We start from the raw sequence: 26047 nt of genomic DNA on the forward strand, positions 1-26047 counted from the left end.
CATACAGCGTGAATGTACAGTGGTGGCTGGTCTTCCATCCAACCTGGAAGTCTGCGTGTTTGGGGACAAGACTTCACATGTGCTGCTGTACACATGAACACCCCTCCCTGCATGCATGTGTTACTCTATGCAAACACCTGTTAAATATACTCGGAGTCGAGAGTGAATTTCATGCTCTTTATTCAGCTTGTAGTAGCAAAGGAGAAGAAGAGAAGAATGGCTCTTCCCCCAAAACGTCTGCTTATATACATTATTTACACAATGACCGCTCCACACATCAAATGGGGGGCGACTTTTGTGTGGTCGCGTGCATCCCCCTGATCCCAGAGGGTGACTCCCTGGTAGTTTGGGGCTGGCACCGCCTTCCCAGGTAGGATGCCAGGGGTCTCCGCCTACCCAAGCCTAGTGTCCAATCCTGTAGTAAACGAAAAATTACAAGAACTCGGGCCAGAAAGGATAAAATCAAAAAATCTTCACAAAGTTTTATTCAGGATAACTTCCAGTAAATATCAACATCAGGTCAAGGCCCTGTTTCGATGATTCTTCATCAGCTGGAATGTAAAAGTTTACTACTAGTGTCCAATCCTGCCTGGGGAGGTGTTGCCAGGGGATGGCCAGGTATGGGAAGGGAATTTCCGGCTCACACAATAGAATTTGAATCTTACCTCCAAGCACCAGTTGGAGAAGAAGGGAAGAATGGCTCTTTTCCCAAAACGTCTACTTATATACATTATTTACACATTGGGCCTTGCGTGATAGGCTACTTCAGGGCTGCATCTGTAGGCCAATCAGGTTGCGGATTCACTTCTGCCAGCAGCCTGATTGGCTGCTCCTGCAGGCCAATCAGGTTGCTGATTCACTTCCACCTGGAGCTGGATTGGGTGGCTCCTGCGAACCAATCACTGCTGCATTTTGGATCCTATTGTTCTAGGATTCAGCTCAGTACATAACAACCTGAATAGGGCTATAGTCATTGTTTGTTCTGAGGTGGCATTTCTGCTTAAAAGCGACCAACTAATTACTCCATTGTACTCAACCCCAATCTATTGCATTAATAGGAAAGAATTTGAAATCAGTCAGATGAGCTCCAAGATTGAGGATGAGCAGGCCATAGTGATGCAGCTCCAAAAGAAGATAAAAGAGCTTCAGGTAATTACCCCTGTTCAGTTTCTCTCAGTACTGGATATACTGGACATTGTATTGTAAGAAAGCCCTGGGCTTTCTACAGGCTGTAATCCCATTTGATCTGAATTCCAGGTTATTAGAAATATTTTAAGGTCACAAGAAAATCTCTGCTGGATCAGATTAGACATCCATCTCATTCATCACCCTGTTTTCCAGAGTGAACAGCTCAGGGAAATCTTGAAAGCAGGGATTGAAGATGACAGCTTTCTCCCATTGTTTGGCCTCCTCCTTCCCAGCATCTGGTTCTGGTATTCAGTGGCATATTACCACCAAATCTGTAGCTATCACTTAGCTACCAGAACCAACAGCCAGTGACTATAGATGGCGGTTTTTGCTGGTATTTGACCGTATTAAAGTTTTACTTACTATAGATGGCGGAGAAATTAAATTAACTGAGCATTGGAAGGTGGACCTACCTAATTTGCATATTCCCAAACAGTATGAGAACCGAAACACAGCCGTCCTTCAAAATTCACACTTCTCTGAATTTTCTGATGCAGTTCTTCAACCAGTGTTTACAAAAATGTGTCTTATTAGGTGAAAGTGTGCATAAACATGAATATATTAGTGAAAGTAAAACACAACAATTCATTCTATTAGAGGAATCCTTGCAAAAGATGTAGACCAGTCAAAACTGCATACTGTATAAGAATGGGTTTTTTTCGGAGAAATTCGCAACAATATTCTGATGAATTTTCATGAGGATTAAAAAACTAGCACATTTTATAACTTTGTTACGTGTCATGTGAAGAGCTATGTTATGTAAAGAATGAGGAGGAAGAGAAAGATTTTTAGGCATATGATTTGGCTTTTTCTATTTTTTTGTTTCTTAACCTATTTTGAAGGCTCGGAAAAGGTTAAAAAATTAAAACCAAATCTACACAAACACAGAAAATAAAATGTATAAGATGCTCTGTGGAGAGCAGCTGGGGGCTATGTACATAGGTGCCAACTTCCAGATTGAAAAATCCGGGATCGGCCATTTGGAACTGGGCAGAGCGACACCGGAAGTTGCTTCTACGCATGCTCTGCCCATTTCCAAAATGGCCGCAGTGCCAGAAATCGCTTCTGCGCATGTCCAGAGACTCCAGACATGCACAGAAGGAGCCTCCCAGGGCTGGTAAGAATCCGGGGGTTTTACAGGGGTTTTTAAAATCTGGGCTGCCAGCGGGAAATGGCTGGAAAAACGGGGGTTTCCCGGGAAATACGGGAGACTTGGCAGCTATGGCTATGTGTGTGCATTGTTTATGCATACTGGCTCTTTTCAGACCTTCGGGTAAACATGTAGAGCAAGGATGTGGAGCCTAGGTCCTTCCAAATATTGTTAGATTCCAACTCCTACCAGTCCCAGTTCATAGTCAGGCTTGGGGAAGAGGGGAGTTGTGGCCAAACATTATCTGGAGGTCCTCAGATTTCCCATCCCTAGTGTATAAGCTGTGAGTGGGCACAAGTCTGCTCTCTCCCCTTCTCAGTTTGTGTCACTGAACATCTTCACAGGGCTTGTTGTGCTGGATTTTGAGGGTGAAACCATTGATCACAAGCAGGCTTAAATGAAATTCCATTCTTGAGCAACAAGAATCCTAATAACAGAAGGTGCCTTGTTGAATTGGTGGTTGGGAAAGATAATAAGAGACACATTTGAAGGAAAGATATTTAAGAAGAAAGGGTTGGAAGCAGAAGAGGGAAATTGGCTTCTAGGTAGGATATCCTTAATGGAAAGGGAACATTCGCCTCTGACTGTATTGTCCTTGGTTACAAGCATCTAGGGGCTTGCGAGTCTGTAAAAGAACAGAATACACCTCAGAGGAAGACAATGTGAATTGAAGTGATGTGTTAACACTGGCAACGAAGTTTGCACAGAAGTAAGAAACTCTGTCAAGAATAAAAACAGTCCCTTTGGCTGCTGATCTATGGAGGTTCTATGACCTCCTTGGTTTTGCAGCTGCCAAAGTTGCTCTTTCTTCCCTCTGGAGGGGGTGGGATGTGGCATTAATAATTCTGCAACTTGCTTGCTGCCCAGAGGCAGAATGTGTGACTAACCAGTTTTGACAGTTCTAGTACAGAGGTGAATTACAGAAAGGGACCACAAATGTTTGCTGTTACCCTATATTTCACCCCCCCCCCTACTCATAATTTTAAAGTGGCAGGGGACACTCTTTGTAATGGAATACTCCACTTCAAATATTATCTTGCTTTTAAAAATGTCTATTTTGTTATACTGTTGGAGCAATCCTGCACAATATTAGTTGGAAGTAGTTCCCAATGGGCAACGGAGGTAAGTGTAAGTAGGACTGCAGCCTGGGTGTCTGATGTCTTGTAAAGATGGCAGAGAACATTTCTCCAGATGATTAAAACATGAATTTGAGGGTTTCGGAGTTATCACAAAGGTTACTTCCAAGGTCTTAAGATGGAGGCACTGTGGTGTCTAGGGCTGTGCTGTTATGCTCACATGCTTCTCTGTCTGATAGGCCCGCATAGAGGAACTCGAGGAAGAGCTAGAAGCAGAACGAGCTGCCCGGGCAAAAGTGGAGAAGCAAAGATCAGACCTGGCCCGAGAGCTGGAAGAGCTGAGTGAGCGGCTGGAAGAGGCTGGGGGAGCCACTGCGGCACAGCTGGAGATGAACAAGAAGCGGGAGGCCGAGTTTCTGAAGCTGCGGCGAGACCTTGAAGAGGCCACGCTGCACTACGAGGCAACCGCAGCTACACTCAGGAAGAAGCACGCAGACAGCATGGCAGAGCTTGGGGAACAAGTGGACAACCTGCAGCGCGTCAAACAAAAGCTGGAGAAAGAGAAGAGCGAGCTGAAGTTGGAAGTGGACGATCTGTCTTCCACTATGGAGCAAATGATCAAGGGAAAGGTAAAAATCTCTGGGGTTTACTGTGAAGACAGACCAGATGGAGATTGGTGTATTTTCAAGCTGACCTGGATTAGCTACAACCAAATCTAAAACCCATTCAGTTCCTCAAAGTCTGATCAGCAAATCAAAAATAGGAGGCTTTGTCCAGCCAAGTTCTGTTGGGAGTAGGCTCGCTGAAATGAATAGAGCCAAGTTAGTCACGTCCACTCATTTCTTAGGGGAGTTGCATTCTTTGAATAGCTGCAAACAATGTTCATGCAATACATCAGGTATGCATTTAGAAAAGGCCACACAGAAATGCCAAGTGCGTTAAACAATGGAGCAAAATATAACAAATGGTTGGATCCAAAAATCTCTCTGTTCTTGTGGGGATGTCATTGATTTTCTTTCCTGGCTGAGCCCTCCTGCCACATTATGTGTCAGTCACACAGCGGAGGGTCTCTTGATCTGCTGGAACAGCTTTTCAGGGGGTTGCTGGGGGGAGAGCTGTAGCCAGGGGGATCAGTAACTCCCGGATACAAGCAGAAGAACATTTTGCTCTCAGAAGGGGAAACCTTTCAATCCAAGAATTTGCAAATGTAAAGCAGACAATAGAGAATCACAGGAAGGAGTAAGAGAGTAGTTCTTGTAGTTCTTCAAACTACAAGAAAGAAGATTCCACCTAAACATTAGGAAGAACTGCCTGACAGTAAGAGCTGTTCGGCAGTGGAATTTGCTGCCAAGGAGTGTGGTGGAGTCTCCTCCATTGGAGGTCTTTAAGTAGAGGCTTGACGGCCATATGTCAGGAATGCTTTGATGGTGTTTCCTGCTTGGCAGGGGGTTGGACTGGATGGCCCTTGTGGTCTCTTCCAATTCTGATTCTAGGAAGTACAGAGTGTATGGAGATGCAATGGCAAAATATTGTTACACCTTATGCCAATCTCTGAGCAGTGTGAGATTCCAGGGGTCCAGGCACTTACCAAGGGTTTGTGTTTCCTTTCAGAAAAGAGGCACAGCAGACACTGAAGTGGGTTTTTTATGATATATGCCTTATTTACACATATATAGGACTGGAGCCTACAATGAAGAGGTTGCTAGTACATCATTACTAACTGCCATCCTTAAAAAACCCCTAACACTAGCCTTTTGTCTTATTAACTAAAATCAGAGCCCGGGGAGGGGCTTTACCCATTTGGATGTCTGGCATTGAATCTCCACATGACCTATCTGGTACCTTTGGTTGGGTTAAAGACTCAGCCATTATTAAGTGGTTACCTCATGAGGAAGCTGGCCAAGTGAATTATTTCCAACCTTTGCTTGATCTAGGAATTTAGGGATTTGCTGAAATTCGAACTCTTTTAGGGGAGTCTGATCCCACCACAAACTGATAACAATAAGTTTCTCTCTTGAGTGCCCGCCTTCTCTGAGAATCATGCTTGCCTAACTTGTTAGCCTTCAAGTGTCCATTTTAACTTCTTAAATGAATTATATACTTTACTTTTGCTCATCTTACTATGCCTTACTACTCTAGGATAGTCACTATGTTGAATCAGACACTGGGGTTTCCTAAATTTTCTCCACGTATCATCTTGTAATCATTTCTAAAACTCCTTAAGTTGTACTTGGTACTAGCTTTATGGCAAACCATAGTGCATCGCTATTAATAAATGTCAACATCCATATTAGGGCAATATATTTATTAGGCCAACCAAAATATCACAAAATAGCATGTAAGCTTTTGCGTCCTCCATTCATAGGTATTCTGATAGATTTATGATGGCTTTGCAGATCACACTTTTCTCATACAGAATGCTAAACTAGTATACTTTCTGATTTTGGCGGTGGAGTATGTTTTTTTCCACATTATGATCTTTAGAAAGCTCTCATCATACGTAGGTTTGATAAATGATATACAGAGCAATTGAATAATACTCCTCTGGGGATATTTAACTCCCAAGCAACTCTTAAGGAATCTCTTAAGAAGGATGTGTTTATGGCTCACAGATGTGTAATTTTCAGTGTGAACTTTTTTCCATCACATCAATTCAGTTCAATAATTCAGAGCTGTTATTAATTACATGATTGATCCCCTTCCATTTGCCACACACTGTCATGTAATGATTTCTACTAGAGGAGTAGCTGTGCTCTTTTGCAGCAAAATGACAAAGATTTTTGTGGCACCTTAAGCACTAACAAATTTCATATGGCATAAGCTTTTGTGGCCTACAGGAAACATTGCAGCTGATGAAGTGAACTCTGGTCCACAAAAGTTTATGTCATAATAAATTTCTCCATCTTTAAGGTGCCACAAGACTCTCAGTGCAAACAACAATCATATAGTAGCTCAGTGTGCTTTTGCTTTTGTATGACTCCAGTAAGATATTAACAACAGAAAATAATGTTCTTCTTGTCAAAATATATAATATGGCTGAAGCAAACTGGTGAGTATGTATGTGATAAAGACAAAAGGTTGTCATAGTCTTGTGTGCAAAATTATGTAAGTCTTACTGCACTTCAAAACTGTTGGACACAATTAATTATTTTAAAGGAATATGTTTTTATTATTCCTCCCAGTAAACTGAATATTTGGTATATGCATATAAAAATACTTTTAAAAAATATCATTGCAGCTATTTCTCTTTTTCTAATTATAATTGGTGGTGGGTCCTTTTCATTTTTGCAAATTTTGTAAACCATATTTTATAATTTGCACAGAAATTGTGGCCCTAATGTTGATTGGGATGGTGTTTGATTACCTTTGTTCCAACCACATTAGGCAAATGCAGAAAAACTCTGTCGTACTCTGGAAGACCATCTCAATGAGGCAAAAACTAAAGTGGATGAGATGACTCGTGTGGTGAGTGACCTCACTGCCCAAAAAGGGAAGCTGCAAACGGAAAACGGTAGGTTGGGCAAACGCTATTATAGCCACAGGAAGTGTGAGCATGGCAACACCTTATATGAGTCAGGAGAGATGCTTGAAGACTTAATTCAGTCCGCATCTTTATGTGATTGCAGAACAAACTGATTTGCACTCACTGAACCACTGTGTGGAATGAAGTGCAATTATCATTTGGATACTGTATTTCTCCAAATTTTGTGAGAAATTTTATACTACACACACACACACACACACACACACACACACACACACACACAATATACATAAAGTACTGCCAGAAATATGGTGAACACACATTTTTAAGTTTCATACTTTTTGTTCTTTTTAAAACTTATCAGAAATATGTATATCAGAAATACACTGATCTGCACATCCCCACATAATTGCACATGTGCAATATTTTCATGAGGAACTCATGTTTCTGTCTTCTCCCTTTCCCCTACATAAGAGCAGATTCCTTTCATCTCCTGGTCAATTGCTTTTCCCTTTCCATCTAGTTTTCTGTCCTCTTCTTATATTCCTGTCCAAGTGATGAAACATGGGAGAAGAGGGAGGACCAGTTTCATGGCTATACAACATTTATCAGATTGACTCCCAACCTTTACTGCTGCTGTTGATTTATATTGGATGCTCAGTAGGAATTTCCTGATGCAAAATTCACTTGTCTTTCCACAACACTCCGTCCATTGCCCACCAAGGACTCATTCCGGTTCAGCTTGCAATAACAGCTTTCTGTGATCTTTTCCCAAACATTGAGGGGATGGGATGTTTTTTACCCTATGCAAAGGTGTTCACCCCATGAATTAGGAATGGCTCAAAGACTCCGATTGGCATGAAGCTGGTTTGAGAAACAACACATCAGACAGTAGTATTTTATAACAAAGTACAGGATGCAGTTTGGATAAAGTCATGTGAACGTGGATTAAAGACTCAGCACAGGGAATACAGTTGACTGCACAGTAAACGGCCCTAGAAGATTGACTGGGAGCCCGTGCAGCTGATAGAATAAAAGGGAATCACATGACCCCAACAGCCAAGATTTTAGCAGCGGTATTCTGCACCAAATGAAGTTTCTGAATGGTTTTCAATGGCAGCCCTGCACAGAGCATGTTACAGTAGTGTGTTCAGCATAGCATACGAGCACTTTAATATTGTGATCAGCGGGACTCTCCCATGCATGTTTCAAGTCCATCATCAAATGCTACGGTTTCCCCAGTTCCTTTGACTGTGTCCAGAGGACTTCTTAGGATGTCTCCTGTAATGCTGGCTTAGGAAAAATGTGGACCTAGCTAATTATGTCCAATGCCACAAAATCCCCCGTCTACTTTATCAAGCCACCCCTGTATGCTTGAAGGGCAAAAGGGTCACAGGTTGCTTTCAATTATTCAGAACTCCTGGGAATATCTTCCTCTGGAAGCACAGCCCTTGCCCTCCTCCTCCCTTGTCCTGGAAAGCTGATGCTCATCATCTTTTTTTGTGCTACCCTCCGGCAGGTGAATTTACAAGACAGCTGGAAGAGAAAGAATCACTTATAAACCAACTTTCCCGAGGGAAGTTGTCTTTCACTCAGCAAATAGAGGAGCTTAAAAGGCAGCTGGAGGAAGAGACCAAGGTAATGCTTTGATTGAGGCTCCCAACATGATTCTGACTCAGCTTGAAATGACGGCTCGGTTTTAAGGTATTGCCCTGAAGCAGGTATAGGACTGCATGTGCTCAAGTAAGTGCAGTGGAATGGCACTTAATTGCATAAGCTGAGGATGTGCCTCAGTCTGGAGATATCGATGAAATACAGAATTCTGGGGATACAATAGTATGACTCGGAAGTGCTGTGGTTGCTATTAAAGGTTGAGACAGTGTGATGGAAGAAATAGGAGTACGGAGTTTGGAAAGGGAGAAATTTCCAGATGGCGAACCCACCATCAGAATGAGTTTCAGTGCTTGTAGTAGCTGCTTTGTCCACAGCTGAATGTGCTAACTACAGCTCCCCCCCCCTCCTACAGTCAAAGAATGCCCTCGCCCATGCTTTGCAAGCTGCCCGCCATGACTGTGACCTCCTACGGGAGCAATTTGAGGAGGAGCAAGAAGCCAAGGCAGAGCTTCAGAGGGCACTCTCCAAGGGGAATGCGGAAGTGGCACAGTGGAGAACTAAATATGAAACCGATGCTATTCAAAGGACTGAGGAGCTAGAAGATGCCAAGTAAGATATATAAGAGATGCCATCCTATGTTTCCATGTGTATTCTTGTTTTAAACTGTTACATTCTAGATCACAGACTGCATGCAGTTCAATGCAGTGAGATCAGAGAATCTTAGACCCGGAAGGGACCCAAGGGTCATTTAGTCCAATCCCCCGCAATGCAGGATCCTCGGCTAAAGCATCCAGGTCAGATGTGAATATAAATTACAATCCAAACATATCAACGTCTTATTTCTTATGGCTTCCTGTTGCAATCATGTCAGTAATCCAGAATGATCAGGAAAACCAATGTGAGCCTGCTCAGTACTTGAGAAATTCATCTAAGGCATCCCTGCCTTGGGTGGTAAGGCGTGTGGCTGTGTGTGGTGCCCCAGTTAAAGAACTCTCTCTCTAGACATTTATCCCTTGCCCTGTCACTGCTATCTTTCAGATCTCCATGAAATTTCATTTACCATTTTACCACCCATTCACTCAGTTTGGCGATCTCCTTGTGTTGCTCTTCATGGTTTCTTCTTGTTTTAACAACTCTGAGCAATTTCATGTCATCAGCAAACCTGGCCACTTTACCACTTGCTCCTAACTCTAGACTGATTATGAACAAGTTGAAAGGCACAGGTCCCAATATTGATTCTTGGGGGACTCTAGTTTCTACATCTCTCCATCTGTCCATTTATTCCTACTCTCCTGCTGCTTAACCAATCCCTGATCCACAAGAGGATCTCTTCTCTTATTTTTTGATTTAGGAATCTTTGGTGAGGTACCTTGTTGAAAGTTTTTTGAAAGTCCAGGTACACTATATCAACTGGACTGCCTCTACCTATACACTTTTTGACACTCTCAAAGAACCCAAATAGGTTTGTGAGACAGGACTTCCCCTTGCAGAAGCCATGCTGGCTCTTTTTTTTGTTATTTTATCTTTCACAATACTTTCCACCAGTTTTCCCAGGCCACACATTAAGCCATCAGCCCTGTAATTTCCAGGATCCCCCCAGATCCCTTAAAAAATAATAATGTTACATTGACTACTTTCCAGTCCTCAGGTATGGAGATTGATCTGAGGGACAAGTTTCATGTTTTTGTTAGAAGATCATCAAGTTCACCTTTGAGTTCTTTGGAAACTTTCAGGTGGATGCCATCTGAAGCTGGTAATTTCTCAGTTTCTATTTTGTCTGATAATTCATCCCTCATCACCGCTATCCACCTCAGTTCCTCAGACTCCTTTTCAGCAAAGGTTAGTTTAGGTATTGGGATCACCCTATATCTTTCATTGTGAAGACAGATGCAAAGAATTATTTCATTTTCTCTCCTAATCCTCCTTTAGTACACCTTTGATTCCCTTGTCATCCAAGCATTCAGCTACCTTGTTAGACAGTCTTCCACTGCAAATTTATTTAAAGAACTTTGTTGTTGTTTAGTCGTTTAGTCGTGTCTGACTCTTCGTGACCCCATGGACCATAGCACGCCAGGCACTCCTGTCTTAAAGAACTTTATTTTGTCAAATTCAATGTTTTTTTTAGCAATGGGCCCAATTTTTTTTAGCCTCCCTAACTGTCCACTTGCACTTTGTTTCACCAAAATTTGTGACCCTTTTCGTTCTCTTCATTTGGACAAGGCTTCCATTTATTTTTTTGAAGGAAGCCTTCTCGCCTCTAATACTTTCTTTAACTCTGCTCATTAACCAAGGTGACATCCTCATGGCACCTTTCCTGATCTGTGGCACACACTCCCGCTGAAGTGTGAGGTCCCTTTCAAAGGGTAGCTAGGCCCAACTGCTATTTGGCTCTTCTCTTCCCAGAAATGTCTCATCAATTCTTCTTCTGCTTGACTGCATTGGAGGCAGAGATGAGACAGCAAAACCCTCTCCATCAGCTTGCCTTTGGCTCCTCCCTTCCTTGAAATGTCTTACCAGTTTTCATTCCTCTTGGCTGCATGAGAAGCACAGATAAAACAGCAAGACCCCCTCTGTTGGCTTGGCTAGGGCCAATGGCCATCTGATTCCTCTTGACCCAGAACTGTCTCTGGCAGTTTCACAATGTAGCTTCATAATATAGCATGATTTTATTTTATTGGTGGGTTTTAACTGTATTCTTCATCTTGCGTGTGCATGGGTGTGGTCCCTATGGTATTCTTGGTTTCAATGTACACTGCTTGGAGGTGGTTATCCTGTTTTACACAAAGCGGTATATAAGAATGCTCAATAATAATAAAAGGAAACATGAAATTTGCTTAGTTTCATCCTTTACACCCCCTTCCTTTTCCTTTTTATACCAGGCATCTTAAGCTGTAAACTGCTATTTTAAGTTGTAAGCCACTCTGACTGCTTAATCAGGGGTGCCCAAACTTTTTTCCAAAGAGGGCCAGATTTGATGAAGTGAACATGTGTGAGGGCCGACCAAAGTTGTTGAACTTTTTTTAGGATTTAACCCCCAGCTGTTGAGCTTTATTTATAAATTTTCCTCCAAAGTTGTTGAGCTTTTTTAAAGGATTTTTACTGTCAAGGGGGCTGAATTAGGTCTGAATTAGGCCCCCGAAGCGCACTTTGGACATGCCTGGTTTAATGTAGCAAATAACAATGCCACACAAAGGGAAATTCACACTGTTTTGATTTTGGTAATATTAAGAGCCTTTTCATTGTGGGTGATTTTACCATGTACCTGTTCTGTTAGGAAAAAGTTGGCAGCTCGCCTCCAAGAGGCTGAGGAAGCCATCGAGGCGGCCAATGCCAAATGCTCTTCTCTGGAGAAGACAAAGCACAGGTTGCAGAATGAGCTGGAGGACATGATGATTGATCTGGAAAAGTCCAATGCAGCAGCAGGGTCCTTGGACAAGAAGCAGCGCAATTTTGACAAGATCCTTAGTGAGTGGAAACAAAAGTATGAGGAGTCCCAATCAGAGCTTGAAGGTGCTCAGAAGGAAGCCCGAAGCCTCAGCACAGAATTATTTAAGCTGAAGAATGCATATGAAGAGAGCATGGACAATCTGGAGACCTTGAAGAGGGAAAACAAGAATCTCCAAGGTAAGTCCTTCACTTGAGATGTGGGACAGTCAAGTGAGTTGAATCGGGGAGCAGAGGGAGAAGCCAGAAGGTGAAAGAAATGAGTCCTAGCGGTTTAGCTTCACCATTGCGCTAGACAAACAAGGCAAAGAAACAGTCTCTACATCATAAAATATTTTTGCTCTGAGGACTGAGAGATATATTGGGGCAAGATGCCTTTTGTCATTAGTCTAAGAACCTAGCTTTTCTCCAGTGAGACCAGCTGGTATCAGATCCTCCTGCTATTTCAAAGATTGGCGATATAGATGTAGTTGTAAGAACATAAAACGAGGTCAATGACCCATTTATTCCAGCATCCTGTTCTCAAAGTGACCAACCACTTGCCTAAGCAGGACCGAGCACTGGAGCACTATCCTCTCCTGTGGCTTCCAGCAACTGGTATTCAGAAGCATATGAAGTGGTTCACTTAAAGCAGGCATGGGCAACCTTAATTTTCCTTGGTGGGTGAGAGGGTGGTGACCAGATATGATAGCGATGATGAATGGGAGTGGATGCACACTGTTCTCAAAGTGACCAACCACTTGCCTAAGCAGGACCGAGCACTGGAGCACTATCCTCTCCTGTGGCTTCCAGCAACTGGTATTCAGAAGCATATGAAGTGGTTCACTTAAAGCAGGCATGGGCAACCTTAATTTTCCTTGGTGGGTGAGAGGGTGGTGACCAGATATGATAGCGATGATGAATGGGAGTGGATGAATGGGAGTGCATGCACACGAAAGCTCATACCAAAATAAAAACTTAGTTGGTCTTTAAGGTGCTACTGAAGGAATTTTTTTATTTTACTTCGATCCAGACCAACACGGCTACCTACCTGTAACCGTAATTAAAATGTGAGGCAGTGTAGGATGGAAGGCACAGCTGTTCTCACCCATGAGTCCATTTCAATATCCCATAAGATATCCAGCCATGATTTACATGTGGATGGGACCGGGATGTGCATAAGTAAACCTGAATGTCTTCTCATTGCCTCTTCTGTGACCCATGTTAATGCTGTTTTATATACTAAACTGAAATACATTGACACAATGTATTCAATATTTTGTCCTTCCACAGAAAATGTTCTTTAATAACGACTGCATATTGACCATTTTATAATAAAATAGCATGTGATTGTTCAAAATATTCCCTAACTTTAAGGAAGCCGTTTGAACTGAGCTTGGAGGATCTTTCCCCCTCTGCCAGATAGAGTCTATCTTAATGATAATTACAAGCCATTCATTAATACAATGAGCTTAATGAGATTTGCAACAGCCTTTCCGGACTCAGCAGATTTTTTGAGAGCAAGACAGTATTGCCATTATATAACAGGACTTACAAAATCAGGAGGATAAGAATCGACAACTGCAAGAGGAGACACTGGATCTTAATAAACACATTTTAAAAATAATTGGTGGCAGTGTGCACCCCTGTCTGAGTCCCTGAAAAGTGCTGGATGGAGTGGTATGATGGCCATTCATCCCACAACAAGCCTGGAGTGGAGTACTGGTAACTGTCCGTTTATCCCACTAAATTTCACAGGCCACTGTAGCAAGAAGCAAGAGCAGATTTCAGGTCAATTGGCCCTTGTTTGAATATACTTCTCAACTGAATGGAGTAGTAGACAGCAATGATATAAGATCACTGGCCTTGTCTAAAGCCAGCTCCTTCATTAAATAATATACTTTGTGCTTCTATCTAGTCAATTCATTTATTGTATAAGTGTTTAGCTTATAATATACTAAGAAGACTTACTGGCAGGAATTGGCTGGATCATTTCTAAGCCCCCTTTTAAAGATTGGCACCGCAATTACCCTGCTCCAGTCGATTGGCATGCATCCTGTTTTGTCTGCAACTGTGAACAGAACTGCCAGAGCTGGAGCCAACCAATCAATGTTTGCTCTAAGCGGTTCTGTCAGGATGAAAATGTAGCCATGTAGCTTTCCCTGATTTCAGCTGTGTCGAATAAGAGTTTTCACCTCTGTTTTCAGGAGCTGGGAACCATAGAGGAAGGAGGTCAAAACCCAGTTCTAGAGGACTGGTTGTATTGTTATCATTATCACTTTTTATCATTAAAAAACATAAATATATGAAATATTTCATTGTTCTTTGGCCAAGTAGGCCTAGAGCATGCACACACTCATACCAATACACACATCACAAAGCAAAAATAAGCCTCAGAGTAAGTACATACAGAATACATTATCCATTAAAAAAATATCTTACAAATATTCCCAAAAAAGCAGGGCAATGAATGTATTTTAACTTATGTGATCTTCAGATGCAGTCAATAGCTTTCATTTCTAAGCCTGTTTAATAAATTTGATGGTTCTATATGACACGCACCCACCAATTTTTAAATAAATGTTGTTGTTGTTTAGTTGTTTAGTTGTGTCCGACTCTTCATGACCCCATGCACCATAGCACGCCAGGCACTCCTGTCTTCCACTGCCTCCCGCAGTTTGGTCAGACTCATGTTCGTAGCTTCGAGAACACTGTCCAACCATCTCGTCCTCAGTCGTCCACTTCTCCTTGTGCCCTCCATCTTTCCCAACATCAGGGTCTTTCCCAGGGAGTCTTCTCTTCTCATGAGGTGGCCAAAGTATTGGAGCCTCAGCTTCAGGATCTGTCCTTCCAGTTAGCACTCAGGGCTGATTTCCTTCAGAATGGATAGGTTTGATCTTCTTGCAGTCCATGGGACTCTCAAGAGTCTCCTCCAGTACCATAATTCAAAAGCATCAATTCTTCGGTGATCAGCCTTCTTTATGGTCCAGCTCTCACTTCCATACATCACTACTGGGAAAACCATAGCTTTAACTATATGGACATTTTGGGCAAGGTGATGTCTCTGCTTCTTAAGATACTGTCTAGGTTTGTCATTGCTTTTCTCCCAAGAAGCAGGCATCTTTTAATTTCGTGACTGCTGTCACCATCTGCAGTGATCATGGAATCCAAGAAAGTAAAATCTCTCACTGCCTCCATTTATTCCCCTTCTATTTGCCAGGAGGTGATGGGGCCAGTGGCCATAATCTTATTTTTTTTTTATGTTGAGCTTCAGACCTTATTTTGCGCTGTCCTCTTTCACCCTCACTTTCTGCTATCAAGGTTGTGTCATCAGCATATATGAGGTTGTTGATATTTCTTCTGGCAATCTTAATTCCGGTTTAGGATTCATCCAGTCCAGCCTTTCGCATGATGAATTCTGCATATAAAATAAATAGATAAACACAAATTTCTCAGTTTTTAGCAAGACTCCAGCAAGATAGGAAAATTTAAATTGCCATTGAAAAGAGATAACTTGGTACATTCAGGACTTTCTGACGCTTTGGTCTTTCTTTCTGTCTTTCTTTCTTTCTTTCATTTTCTTTCTTTCTTTAAAAAAAATATCAGAGGAGATTTCAGATCTAACTGACCAGATCAGTGAAGGAAACAAGAGCCTTCATGAGGTGGAGAAGATGAAGAAGCAGATTGAACAAGAAAAATCGGAAGTCCAGCTAGCCCTGGAAGAAGCTGAGGTAAGACAAAGGTTTGGAACAAGGAATGGGGTTTCTAGAGAGTCGCTGTAAGTTTTCCATCCCAAAGAAAAACAGAGGAAACAAAGGATAAGCAAGATTTGCTTCATGTGCATAGGCGGGGAAAACAAAGGGTGGCAAAAAGATTCAGTAGTTATTATATGGGATATTATTGTGATTTAGATTTCTTCCTCCCCTTCTCTTCACGTAGAGATCCTAAGGTAGGCTATGTACAAGTGCTGTTGCAGTATACTTTTCAAAAGATTTCAACTTCCACGATTTGAAGTTTCCATTTGAATTTAGTGTGGGTTTAAAAAAAGTTTGGGGGGAAAACCCAATCAGATTAGACGTTTGAGCTATGGATTCTAGAAATCCTTGGGTATATCAGGAATGGCAGACAAGCTTCCCTGAAGGTAGCTTTTCCACCATTACCTATTTTACCCTGTAATAAATAGCCATAGGGGAGTGTTGGGCATGTTCTGGGGCAGCAATGGGAAACTCGCAGCCCTCCAGATATTGCCCAATCCTGAGTTCCATTGTTCCCAGTCAACATGGTCAATGGCCATGGATGATGGGAGTTGTAGTCTAACAACATTTTGAGCGCCATAGGCACCCTATCCTTGGTTAGCATATGGTGATGAGCCAGCACGGCAAGCCTATACAGAGTGCTGCATCAATGGACAAGGAATGGCTTGTAGGCAGCAGTACCCAAAAGCAAGGTTCTGGTCCCTGGTGACTCTGCCAAAACATGTTCAATTGTTATTATATTTATCTATTCCTGCACAGTGCAATTAAAGGAACACACACACACACACACACACACACACACAAAACAAACTATAAAAATATTTTTTTAAAACGATAATAAACAAACACATATGTAAGAAAGAGGGATTCTACACTTCATATCACATCTCTCATTTGGATTTTATATGCAATATGCAAACGGATGGACCTATCTGGATGTAATGTGAGGCTGTACAGCATGTTCTCCATAACTGCAAAGGTTTTGCAGCTTGATGGTGTCGTTGACCATTCCTGGTTTCCAGACACAGTCTAGAGAATCAAATGGTCTTGAAGATCAAACTATATGTGATGTTAAGCAAGGCTTTGAATCTCATAACTGGGATCCTCTTTCTCTTTTTAGAGCAGATGTAGGGGGGTTGATCCTGCCATTTGCCTGCTGAAAATCCCCCCCCCCCTTAAAAAACAACAACTGTTGAATGCTACTAGTTAGCCTCAAATAAGTGGCATGAGGGGGCAGTTTCACTGGGAAAAGAAAATGGGGCTGGTGGAACTTTTAAATCTTTCTCCTCGATACCATGCTCCCAATCTGAATTGCCTCCACTTAACTTCTCCTGCTGTTAGTTAAAAAGAGATGGGAATCTCAGTCATGGGATTTAAAAAATGCATTTAAAGATATGCCCAATGTACCCCCAAGCAGTGGCCGAGCTTCATGTTCCACCACCGGGGGGTGGGGTGGAGAGAAGGCAGGGGCGTGGCTGGCGTGCATCCCAGGGGCGTGGTATGCTGCCTGCAGGGGCGTGGCACACAGCCTGGGGGTGTGGTGCGCTGTCTGAGGGGGTGTGGCACCCCGCACAGGCAGGGGGCAGCCGCAATGGCACCCCACCAGGATCGTGCTGCCGGGGGCGGTGCACTCCCCCCACCCCATCTTCCTCCGCCAGTGCCCCCAAGACTATCATGAGATCATTGGTTCCCTGCAAAAGTAGGATGAGATTGAATATTTGAGGACTCTTGGGTGCAGGCAAAATTCTAACACCTTTTGGGGGAGAGTAGGGGCTTACCTTGAAATAAGAGCCTAGGAATTCTCTTCTCATTTCTTTTAATTTTCCTTTATGCCTGGCCACTGTTTCAAGCTAACTACAGTCATCCATCAGCCTCATTCCCAGGTGTGTTTTTGAAGGGAGGAAAAAAAGCTGCTCATATCTACTATGATACAGCCAATGCCATCAGGATAATGTGAGGAACGGAAAGCTAACATACCCCCAAATCACTTTCATTTTTATGAAGCTAGAGTGAATATATTCTTAAAAGCCATCAGTTATTCTCTTGAGCACCTGAAACATTTTGGCTTCCCCACCTGGCACCTGCGTTTTCTGTGATATCTGGAGGTTTGTTCAATGCACTGGAACATGATTTGTTTATATTGCGGAATAATTTAATATCACCAAGGGCATTTTCATGAATTAACCTTAAAGAATCACACATAATTAGGGTTGTTGTTTTTTAAAAAAAGTTCCGTTTCTTCATCTGTTAGAAATGTTTGGAATACTTGAAAATAAGATTTAGCTTAAGCTATTTAATGTTTATCAAAATATTATTATTTTTTATCTTGCAGGCTGTTTTGTACTTTGCAGGGATTTCCCCTCCAAATAAAAAGGTGTTGCTATCAAAGCAGAGGAACAGCATGTTTCATTCCACTGCTTTGAATAGCTAAGCATGATAGACGATAGATATATTATATTTTTATATATAATATATGTTGCGAATATACTCTAGCTGATTGGTCATAATGCATCAGCTTGTGGTGTGTTCAAGAGCTTTACCTTGGCAGATCACCCTAGAACGTGCCATGGCATATTAGTGCTAAAAGCAGCACGGCCACAGACCTGTAAACAAAATGGAAGGGGAAGTGTTTTGCTCTTCCCCACGTCTTAAGCAGTGTGTCGCACTAACTGACGAATCCTATGTCTTCCTCTTCTTTGGTGATCACTCGTAGCCAAGTAAGATTGTCTTCCATAAACATGGTTTTAACAATGAGTCCGTAAGTGACTGTGGAGGCCGGTCTCCATTAACTGCAGAAATGCTTTCAAGACATTCTCCCAGCCCTTTAGCTCTTTGGATTGCACTTGGTATCATCCCACCCCTGGCCATTGCTGATGCATAATTTCTGCTTTTCTGTTGTGGCAGTATTGGGGTTCAAGTCTTTGGCAGGGGCTGTGCATTAGTAGTGGTGGTGGCGTTGGGCCAGGGACTGGTGCTTGGAAACACCAAAGAAAGCTGTGAGCCATTTGGGAACATCCAATATCATTAATGAGGGTGGTTCTCCCCCCCCCTCCAGTTGTCTGCTATTCCTGGCCATCCACGCTAAAGAGAACAGCTCCAAAGGCCTGATACAGTCAAGCCACGTATCCTCTAAACTCTACCAGCATCCTGCTCTCCCTCTCCAAAAGCCCCATTACTCTGCAGTGGTAGTTATTGTACAGAAATCAGAACCCGGCTAAGCCATGCATCTTTCCCCTTGCTAACTCCAGATGGGGGAAGTTCACAGCCATTGCTTCTGAGCATTATCCAACTATTACCGGTAGAAAGTTTGAGTCAATTGTAGATCACCAACAGTTTCAGTACAGGAATTATGTACCTTACTGCTTCCATGATTTGAGACCCAAGAACAAATTATTTGCTTAGGATATGAGGCAGCCAATATTAAGTGGCTGCCTTTTGATGCTAATTTAGTAGAAACCGCTCCTTTCCCAACTTGCACAAATGGGTTTTTATTAGGAGGCGCATGAGTGAAATATTACTTATGCAAATAGTGCATGATGTATTTGTGTGTGTTTGCTGGCTATTATCCTGGAGTAAAAAACAAAAACAACCTCTATCTTTCATAGAACGTTTCAAAATTCTCTGACTTTTGTCACAACCCAAAAGCAATACTGGACAGCATTCAGCCAGATATTACCTCTGTCTTTTATTTCTAAAGGCAGTATTTGCCAAACCATATCCAATAACTATATAAAGACCTTATTTGATTCTGTCTGACAGGTTGTTTAAATCAGGTAAACTTGTTGCTTCATTTGCACTGCTTTTGCTAATAACTGAATGGCACAGATTTCCCAGATGGCATCTGCTGATGACCGGATAGTCAAGAACTCCACAGACTCTGACTGATCTTCATATTGAGGGCAATGATTATCTAGTGCATAGTATGGTGGCATAAACTGTACACAAAGAAGAACAGATTTTCATTTTTATGGATTTTGAGAGAGAATTAAACAGCCCTTAGAGCCCCTATAACCCATTAGCCTTATTTACCGTATAGATTTAGGTCCACAACACTCTTACATTCACAAACACACACAATCCAGCCAATCTCCATGTCTTTTTGTACTTCCTAGACTGCGGAAATGCCAAGTTCTTCCTTGACTTATCTCAGTGTCAGTCCCCAAACCCCCAGCCTTACCACTTAAGCTGTTCTTTTTTTATCACCTTCCATGCCTCTTTGCTTCTCAGCTGATGGAAGGGAGAACTCTTATGCATGTTTAATATAAACTCTGCAAAAAGATTATGCAAGAAGAGGGAAAAGAGATGAACTCAATGGCCAAAACAGACACGACAGTGCAATCTTATACCTGTCTACTCAGGTATAAGATTGCAATCCCAGGTATGTATGCGAAGGATTGCAGGCAAAATGTGTGAATGCACTTAATATAAACCCCCCCCCCACTTTAACAACAGTAGCTGTGGGGAAGGGTTACTCCTTCCAGTCTCACTTCTTAAGAGCCTGCCACAAAATCCCATATCATAGAAGTTGAAACAAGAGCAAATTACATCAATTCTTCTGATAGCAAAACTGAACTTTCTTATTGATATTTTAGGGGATCAATAAGAAGTCTTGTCAGCTAGAGAGGATATTTGTGCAGGAATAAAACGAAAGACTGTAACTTACATCTTGAGTCCCCCGCCTGAGTCCACTGATGTAGATGTTAGAACAACACAAGCAGTGTCTTACACAAGGCATGTTCCCGGAGCATCCTTTGCTGAAGGAAAGTACTCTGGCAAAGCTGTGCTGGTGTTACTTATGAAGCTGCTCTGACATCACTTTGGTTGCTACCCAATGCTCATTAACCTGAGAACAGCGTCGGTGCAAGACATTGCACCGAATGAGGTGGGCTGTTTCCATTGTCTTCCTCCTCTGCCTCCACTGCCGCATTAACATGCAGACTCACCTAGTCAAACACTTGCTGGCACCAGCATAAGAATCACTTCTAAGATAACTGGGATCACCACATGCCTCGGTGTCAAACTCTAAGAAAGAGGTCCTTCATCAGAGCAAAGCATTGTTTGCTGGGTGGCCCCAGAGAGTGCTTGGGCTGCCCCTGCTTTGCCGCAGTGGTGGAAATTATGGCTGAATACTGTTTACGGAAACCTGTGGCCCTCCAGGTGTTGTTGGACTTCAGCAAGCCCCAGTCAGCACAGCTAATGGCCCGAGATGGTGGAAGTTGCAGTCCAATAGCATTTGGGGGGGGGCACAGACTTCCCATTGCTGCTTTAAAATTTAAGAGTCTCTGCCAGGCATCCCCAAACTGCGGCCCTCCAGATGTTTTGGCCTACAACTTCCATGATTCCCTAGCTAAGAGGACCAGTGGTCAGGGATGATGGGAATTGTAGTCCAAAACATCTGGAGGGCCGAAGTTTGGGGATGCCTGGTCTCTGCTACCCTAGGCCACCTCACCCACATTGCCGCAATCTTAGGAAGAGGAGATGTAGGCCTGGGCTCCGCTTCCCTGCAAAAGCAGCAGTGCCTCATGGTGGATTGGTGACTAGGTGGCAACTGCAGTGGAGACAGCAGCAATGGCAGGTTTATCTGTCGCCTGAACCACACAGCAAGTGCTAGGGCTAGCCCTGGGTCAACAGTGCTCCCCAGCCAAAGGAAAGCACACGGCAGATAGTTAGCTCTATATTGTCAATCAAACCTCACAGTTACAGTAGGCTCCACGGCAGTTTAGCATCTAGGCAGCTATTCCCAGGTCTGAGCTCTATGGAGCAGTTGCAGCAACAAGGAGCCATGTCCCCTCCATCAGCTTTTGTATCTTTCCCCAACAGGCTGCACACACACAGCCGGAGACTGTGCCTGTGTGGAAGCTGCTGCTGCTCTTCTCACTTCCACCCGCTCCTGATTCTGGGAGCGAGTGGTGCAGGAGAGGGTGAGGAAGGAACCAGCCCTTCACTTGCCTGACCCACCTGTTCTTCCTCTTCCTATAGCTCTGAAACTTCCCTTGCTTCTGACTCTTGCCATCACTGCTCCTCTCTCCTGAGTCAGACTTCCCCAGTGCACACTCATGAGCATCCTACCAGTCCCTGACACACTGCCTGAGAGAAGCGGTGCAATCCTATAGATGACCATTTGGGTTAAGTCTCACTGAATTCATTGGGAGATACTTCCGAGTAGATGTACATAGGATTGCACTGTTAGGGTATGATACACATAGCTGTTGATATCCCTTGATTCTGACTCCTAGAAACCCATGCAGCTGTAGAAAGTGTCCTTAGACACTAGGATTGGATCCCATGTTCCGTTGCACAATTAAGCATAGGATTAGGCTGCACATTTCAAAGTTATTATCTCTATGCTGTTAACATGCATTACATATATTTTAGGGGGCTCTGGAACATGAAGAAAGCAAGACATTGCGTTTTCAACTGGAACTTTCCCAAATTAAAGCAGACTTTGAAAGAAAACTGGCAGAAAAAGATGAAGAAGTTGATAATTTCAGGTATAGTATGCACACAATGCAGTTAATAAAGCCAAGTTGTATATGAAGTGTGATTTTAAAAAAAGAACAGAGTTGGAACTAAAAGAAAACAAGTTTTCTAGTATTAGTATTTCTCGGTATCCAGAGTAGGTTAACTGAACTTAGATACAATTTAAACTAATGGGACTTGAATCATGAATATCTTGCCCCATGGAATTCAATAGGACCTAATGTAGTCTGGCTCCAACACAGGTTTTTTGTTTCTTTTAAAGAACTAGACACAAATGATCTGTGTGTCTCTTACCAATCATCAGAATTTCTCAAACTTGTCCTGGCAGTAACACATTATGTAGAAGAGGGCAATTTTCTTCTGCTTATGTATCTGTTTTGCCATCTGTACATGCTGTCTTAATTTGCAAGAATGTTGTTAAGGCTGATTGATAATTACTGTCTGCACAATATGTTGACAGAAGATACATTAATAAACAAGAGGCAATAAACAAAACAAAAAAAACCTGGAATCTTTCACAGTTGAGAGTATTTCAGGGAAGAGATTCAAAATGAAATGATTTTACAGAGAGAAGTAAGAAGATCTGGAGATGGGAATGGAGAGGAATGCTAGATTTTCCTATTTACTCTTTATGCTAAAAACCTATATGTGAAAAGGTAGATTTCACTAGGAGCACAGGGCATTGCTTGAAATCGAAAGTTAGGAAAAGAGAAGCCTGTGCCCACATTTGCTTACATAACATGATTTCAAAATCAGGAGAAACCAGCAACGTGCCATAGAAACGTTACAGTCCACCTTGGATTCGGAAGCCAAGAGTAGAAATGAGGCCATCCGACTGAAGAAGAAGATGGAAGGAGACCTCAATGAGATGGAAATCCAGCTCAGCCATGCTAACCGGCATGCCTCTGAGGCAACAAAGACCACACGCATCCTTCAGGCTCAGATAAAGGTACTTCTTGTTGCTTCTGGGGACCTGTGCATTAACAAAAATTATTTTGAGCGATTGCACTCAAAATAATGATCATGATCATGATAATATTTATACCCCACCCATCAGGCTGGGTTTCCCCAGCCACTCTGGGCGACTCCCAACAGAATTTTAAAATGATAAAACATCAAACATTAAAAACTTCCCTAAACAGGGCTGCCTTCAGATGTCTTCTAAAAGTCAGAGAGTTGCTTATTTCCTTGACATCTGTTGGGAGGGCATTCCACAGGGTGAGCGCCACTGCCTGGTTCCCTTTAGCTTCACTTCTTGCTGAATGTTGGGGGTGGAGATGCTCCTTCAGCTTCAAACTTAGGGTTAGAAGGCAAACAAGAAGTTACCTTTCCCTTGTAGTACTAAAGTGGTTTCTGGGGAATAACTGCAAAGTGGGGAGAATATGAGGGAGGGTGTTTAACCGTTTCCTGTCCTCTTCCCCACGCTGATTTTATTGAGATTTCATTCTGAGTTGTTTGCAAGGCGATTACACAACAATGAGCATCCTTATTTGGTTCTCGGGTGTTTATATGCCTTCATGTTAACCATTCCATTCATTTCAATGCAGTTCACCATCACTTTCATAACAGCAAAAAGAGCAAAGAAAAGTGGATTTGTTGTGCTAGGTATCCAGGCAACCTCAGGTCTACAGCCTGATTAGTCTGCCAGGTGTACCCATTTGGCCGGCCAGGTCATTCTGGCCAAGCCACGACCATCTGCCCTATACCTGACATCATATATGGTAAAAGTGAAATATATGGGACAGGTGAACCCACAGTAGGAAAATGAAAGGGGGTTCCAGGCACTCCTAGCCTAGATTAGGGGTGCTTGCAAAGCCCTTTAAAGCTCCAACCATCAGCTGATTGCCAGGGCTTCAAAGCACTTCTTCCTCTTCTTTGGCGATCACTCGTAGCCAAGTAAGATTGTCTTCCATGAACACGGTTTTAACAATGAGTCCGTAAGTGACTGTGGAGGCCAATTCTGGATCCACACGTCCTTCCACAGTGGGGACATTGGTTCTGGGTGGCAGTTGATCATGGTGTGGATTGGCCAAGCATGCCTTCCTCTTAGCACATTTCTCCCTTTTGCCCTGTGTTTGAGCATCTTCAGAGTCCATGACACCTTGGGTAAAGGCTGTTCTCCAACTGAAGCACTTGCAGGCCAGTGTTTCCCAGTTGTCGGTGTTTATACTACATTTTTTTAGATTTGCCTTGAGACAGTCTTTAAACCTCTTTTGTTGACCACCAGCATTACGCTTTCCATTTTAAGCACAGTGCAGTACAGTCAACCCTAACCCTGAAAGACAGCGATATGGGGGAACCAATCTATAAGATTTCTTCTCTGCATAACAGGAATAAAGCCTGACTTCATTGGGCCCAGTATGTGAGCATGCTGCTGTTTTTCTTCAGGAACTGCAAGTACAGCTTGATGATTCCACACACCTGAATGAAGACTTCAAAGAGCAGCTGGCAGTCACTGACCGACGTAACACTCTCCTCCAATCCGAGCTGGATGAGCTCAGGGCTCTGCTGGACCAGACAGAACGTGGCCGTAAATTGGCAGAGCAGGAGCTGCTGGAAGCCACTGAACGTGTGAACCTTCTGCACACCCAGGTTATTATGCCAAACGTTGTTTCCCTCACCTGCCGCACCCCCTATCACATTAGATCATAAAACAGACATTATTACGTCGAGTAGTGATTCAGTGCAATGCAGGTTTCAGACAAGGTATAACTTCATTAACAAGGGTACACAAAGATTGTTCATTCGGGGGGGGGGGATTAAAGTGCAAAACAGTAATTTTAACACATTTATAGGTTGAAAGCCTCCAGATAAAAGAAAAATGGCTTTGCTGAACATTTCTACCACCTTTTAAAATTGTCTAGTTTGCCTCCCATTGTGCTCTCTTTCTGTCAAAATGATCTCTTTCATGATTTTACTCTTCGCTTATCCCAATCTCTGCTGCAATAACATTAAAGACTCATCCCTGTCAAGGGAGAGTTTAGCGTATTCACCCAGGTTCCATTGCCTTAAAATTGGCCTTACCTATATTGTTCAGATTGAACTGTACCTTAGAGTGGACTATTCTCAATAAATGGAGCCTTTCTTTATTGCTAAAAATGTTTTCAGTGTCCAAGTTTCAAAAAGATGACACCAACCACTACTTCTGAGAACTTTCCAATAGGAAACAGCTGAGTTGATAGTAAAACATTAGCCGTTTTGGCACAGTCATTATGTTCCTTTTTGCTGTTGTCAACCATACTGAGATCAGGACATGATCCAGCCAATATTAGCTACCTTTGAATCCAATTATTTTAGCAGGTAACTGTTAATTGTAATTCTTTCTTATGGAAATAATGAGATTTACAAAGGCATCATTTTGGCTCAATCACACTCTAGCTTTCTCCTTCACAGATTAGCATAAAAGTATCCTTCCAATACTGATTGTGTGCTTAATTATCCAGAGAAGTGGGTTAAGGGATATTTGAGTAATGTTGATGAGGGATGCTTTCAAATGTCATTTTTTTCCACATCAGGTGTAAAAAGCAAAAGACATCCCTACACTACTGAATTAATTTCTCTCATAAATTCTGATGCTGAAAACCGAGGGCAATATTAATCTTACTCAGAGTATACCCATTTAAATCAATGCCTTTAAGATGCATGTCCACACATTTCACTAGGTCTACTCTGAGTATGACCAATGGTAGATATCACTCTGATTCTATTTTAAAGCAAAAACGTGACATTACTGATACTTTTGGTTTGTTCTATATTTCTAATTCTATTGTCTGCCTAGGAAGTACAAAGGTAGTTAATGACACACATTTGCTTGTGCACCCAAGTATAATTTGTGAATTATACACACCCACCCCCAGGTACAATGTGTGAATAGCCT

The 26047-nt window shown here is 42.6% G+C and overlaps 1 protein-coding gene across 1 annotated transcript in view; it reads left to right on the plus strand.

The window, feature by feature from the left end:
• Window positions 1–26047, plus strand: part of MYH15 (myosin heavy chain 15) — a 67694-nt gene that overhangs the window by 32285 nt on the left and 9362 nt on the right. The window contains exons 15-24 of the mRNA XM_088668996.1: window positions 1059–1149; window positions 3654–4043; window positions 6799–6925; window positions 8418–8536; window positions 8925–9121; window positions 11787–12136; window positions 15542–15666; window positions 22066–22181; window positions 22927–23119; window positions 24559–24762. Coding sequence (XP_088525122.1) covers window positions 1059–1149; window positions 3654–4043; window positions 6799–6925; window positions 8418–8536; window positions 8925–9121; window positions 11787–12136; window positions 15542–15666; window positions 22066–22181; window positions 22927–23119; window positions 24559–24762 — 1912 coding nt within the window. The remainder of the gene's footprint in view (window positions 1–1058; window positions 1150–3653; window positions 4044–6798; window positions 6926–8417; window positions 8537–8924; window positions 9122–11786; window positions 12137–15541; window positions 15667–22065; window positions 22182–22926; window positions 23120–24558; window positions 24763–26047) is intronic.

This window comes from Zootoca vivipara, chromosome 4, assembly GCF_965207765.1.
Source record: "Zootoca vivipara chromosome 4, rZooViv2.hap1.1, whole genome shotgun sequence".
Lineage (NCBI taxonomy): Eukaryota > Metazoa > Chordata > Lepidosauria > Squamata > Lacertidae > Zootoca > Zootoca vivipara.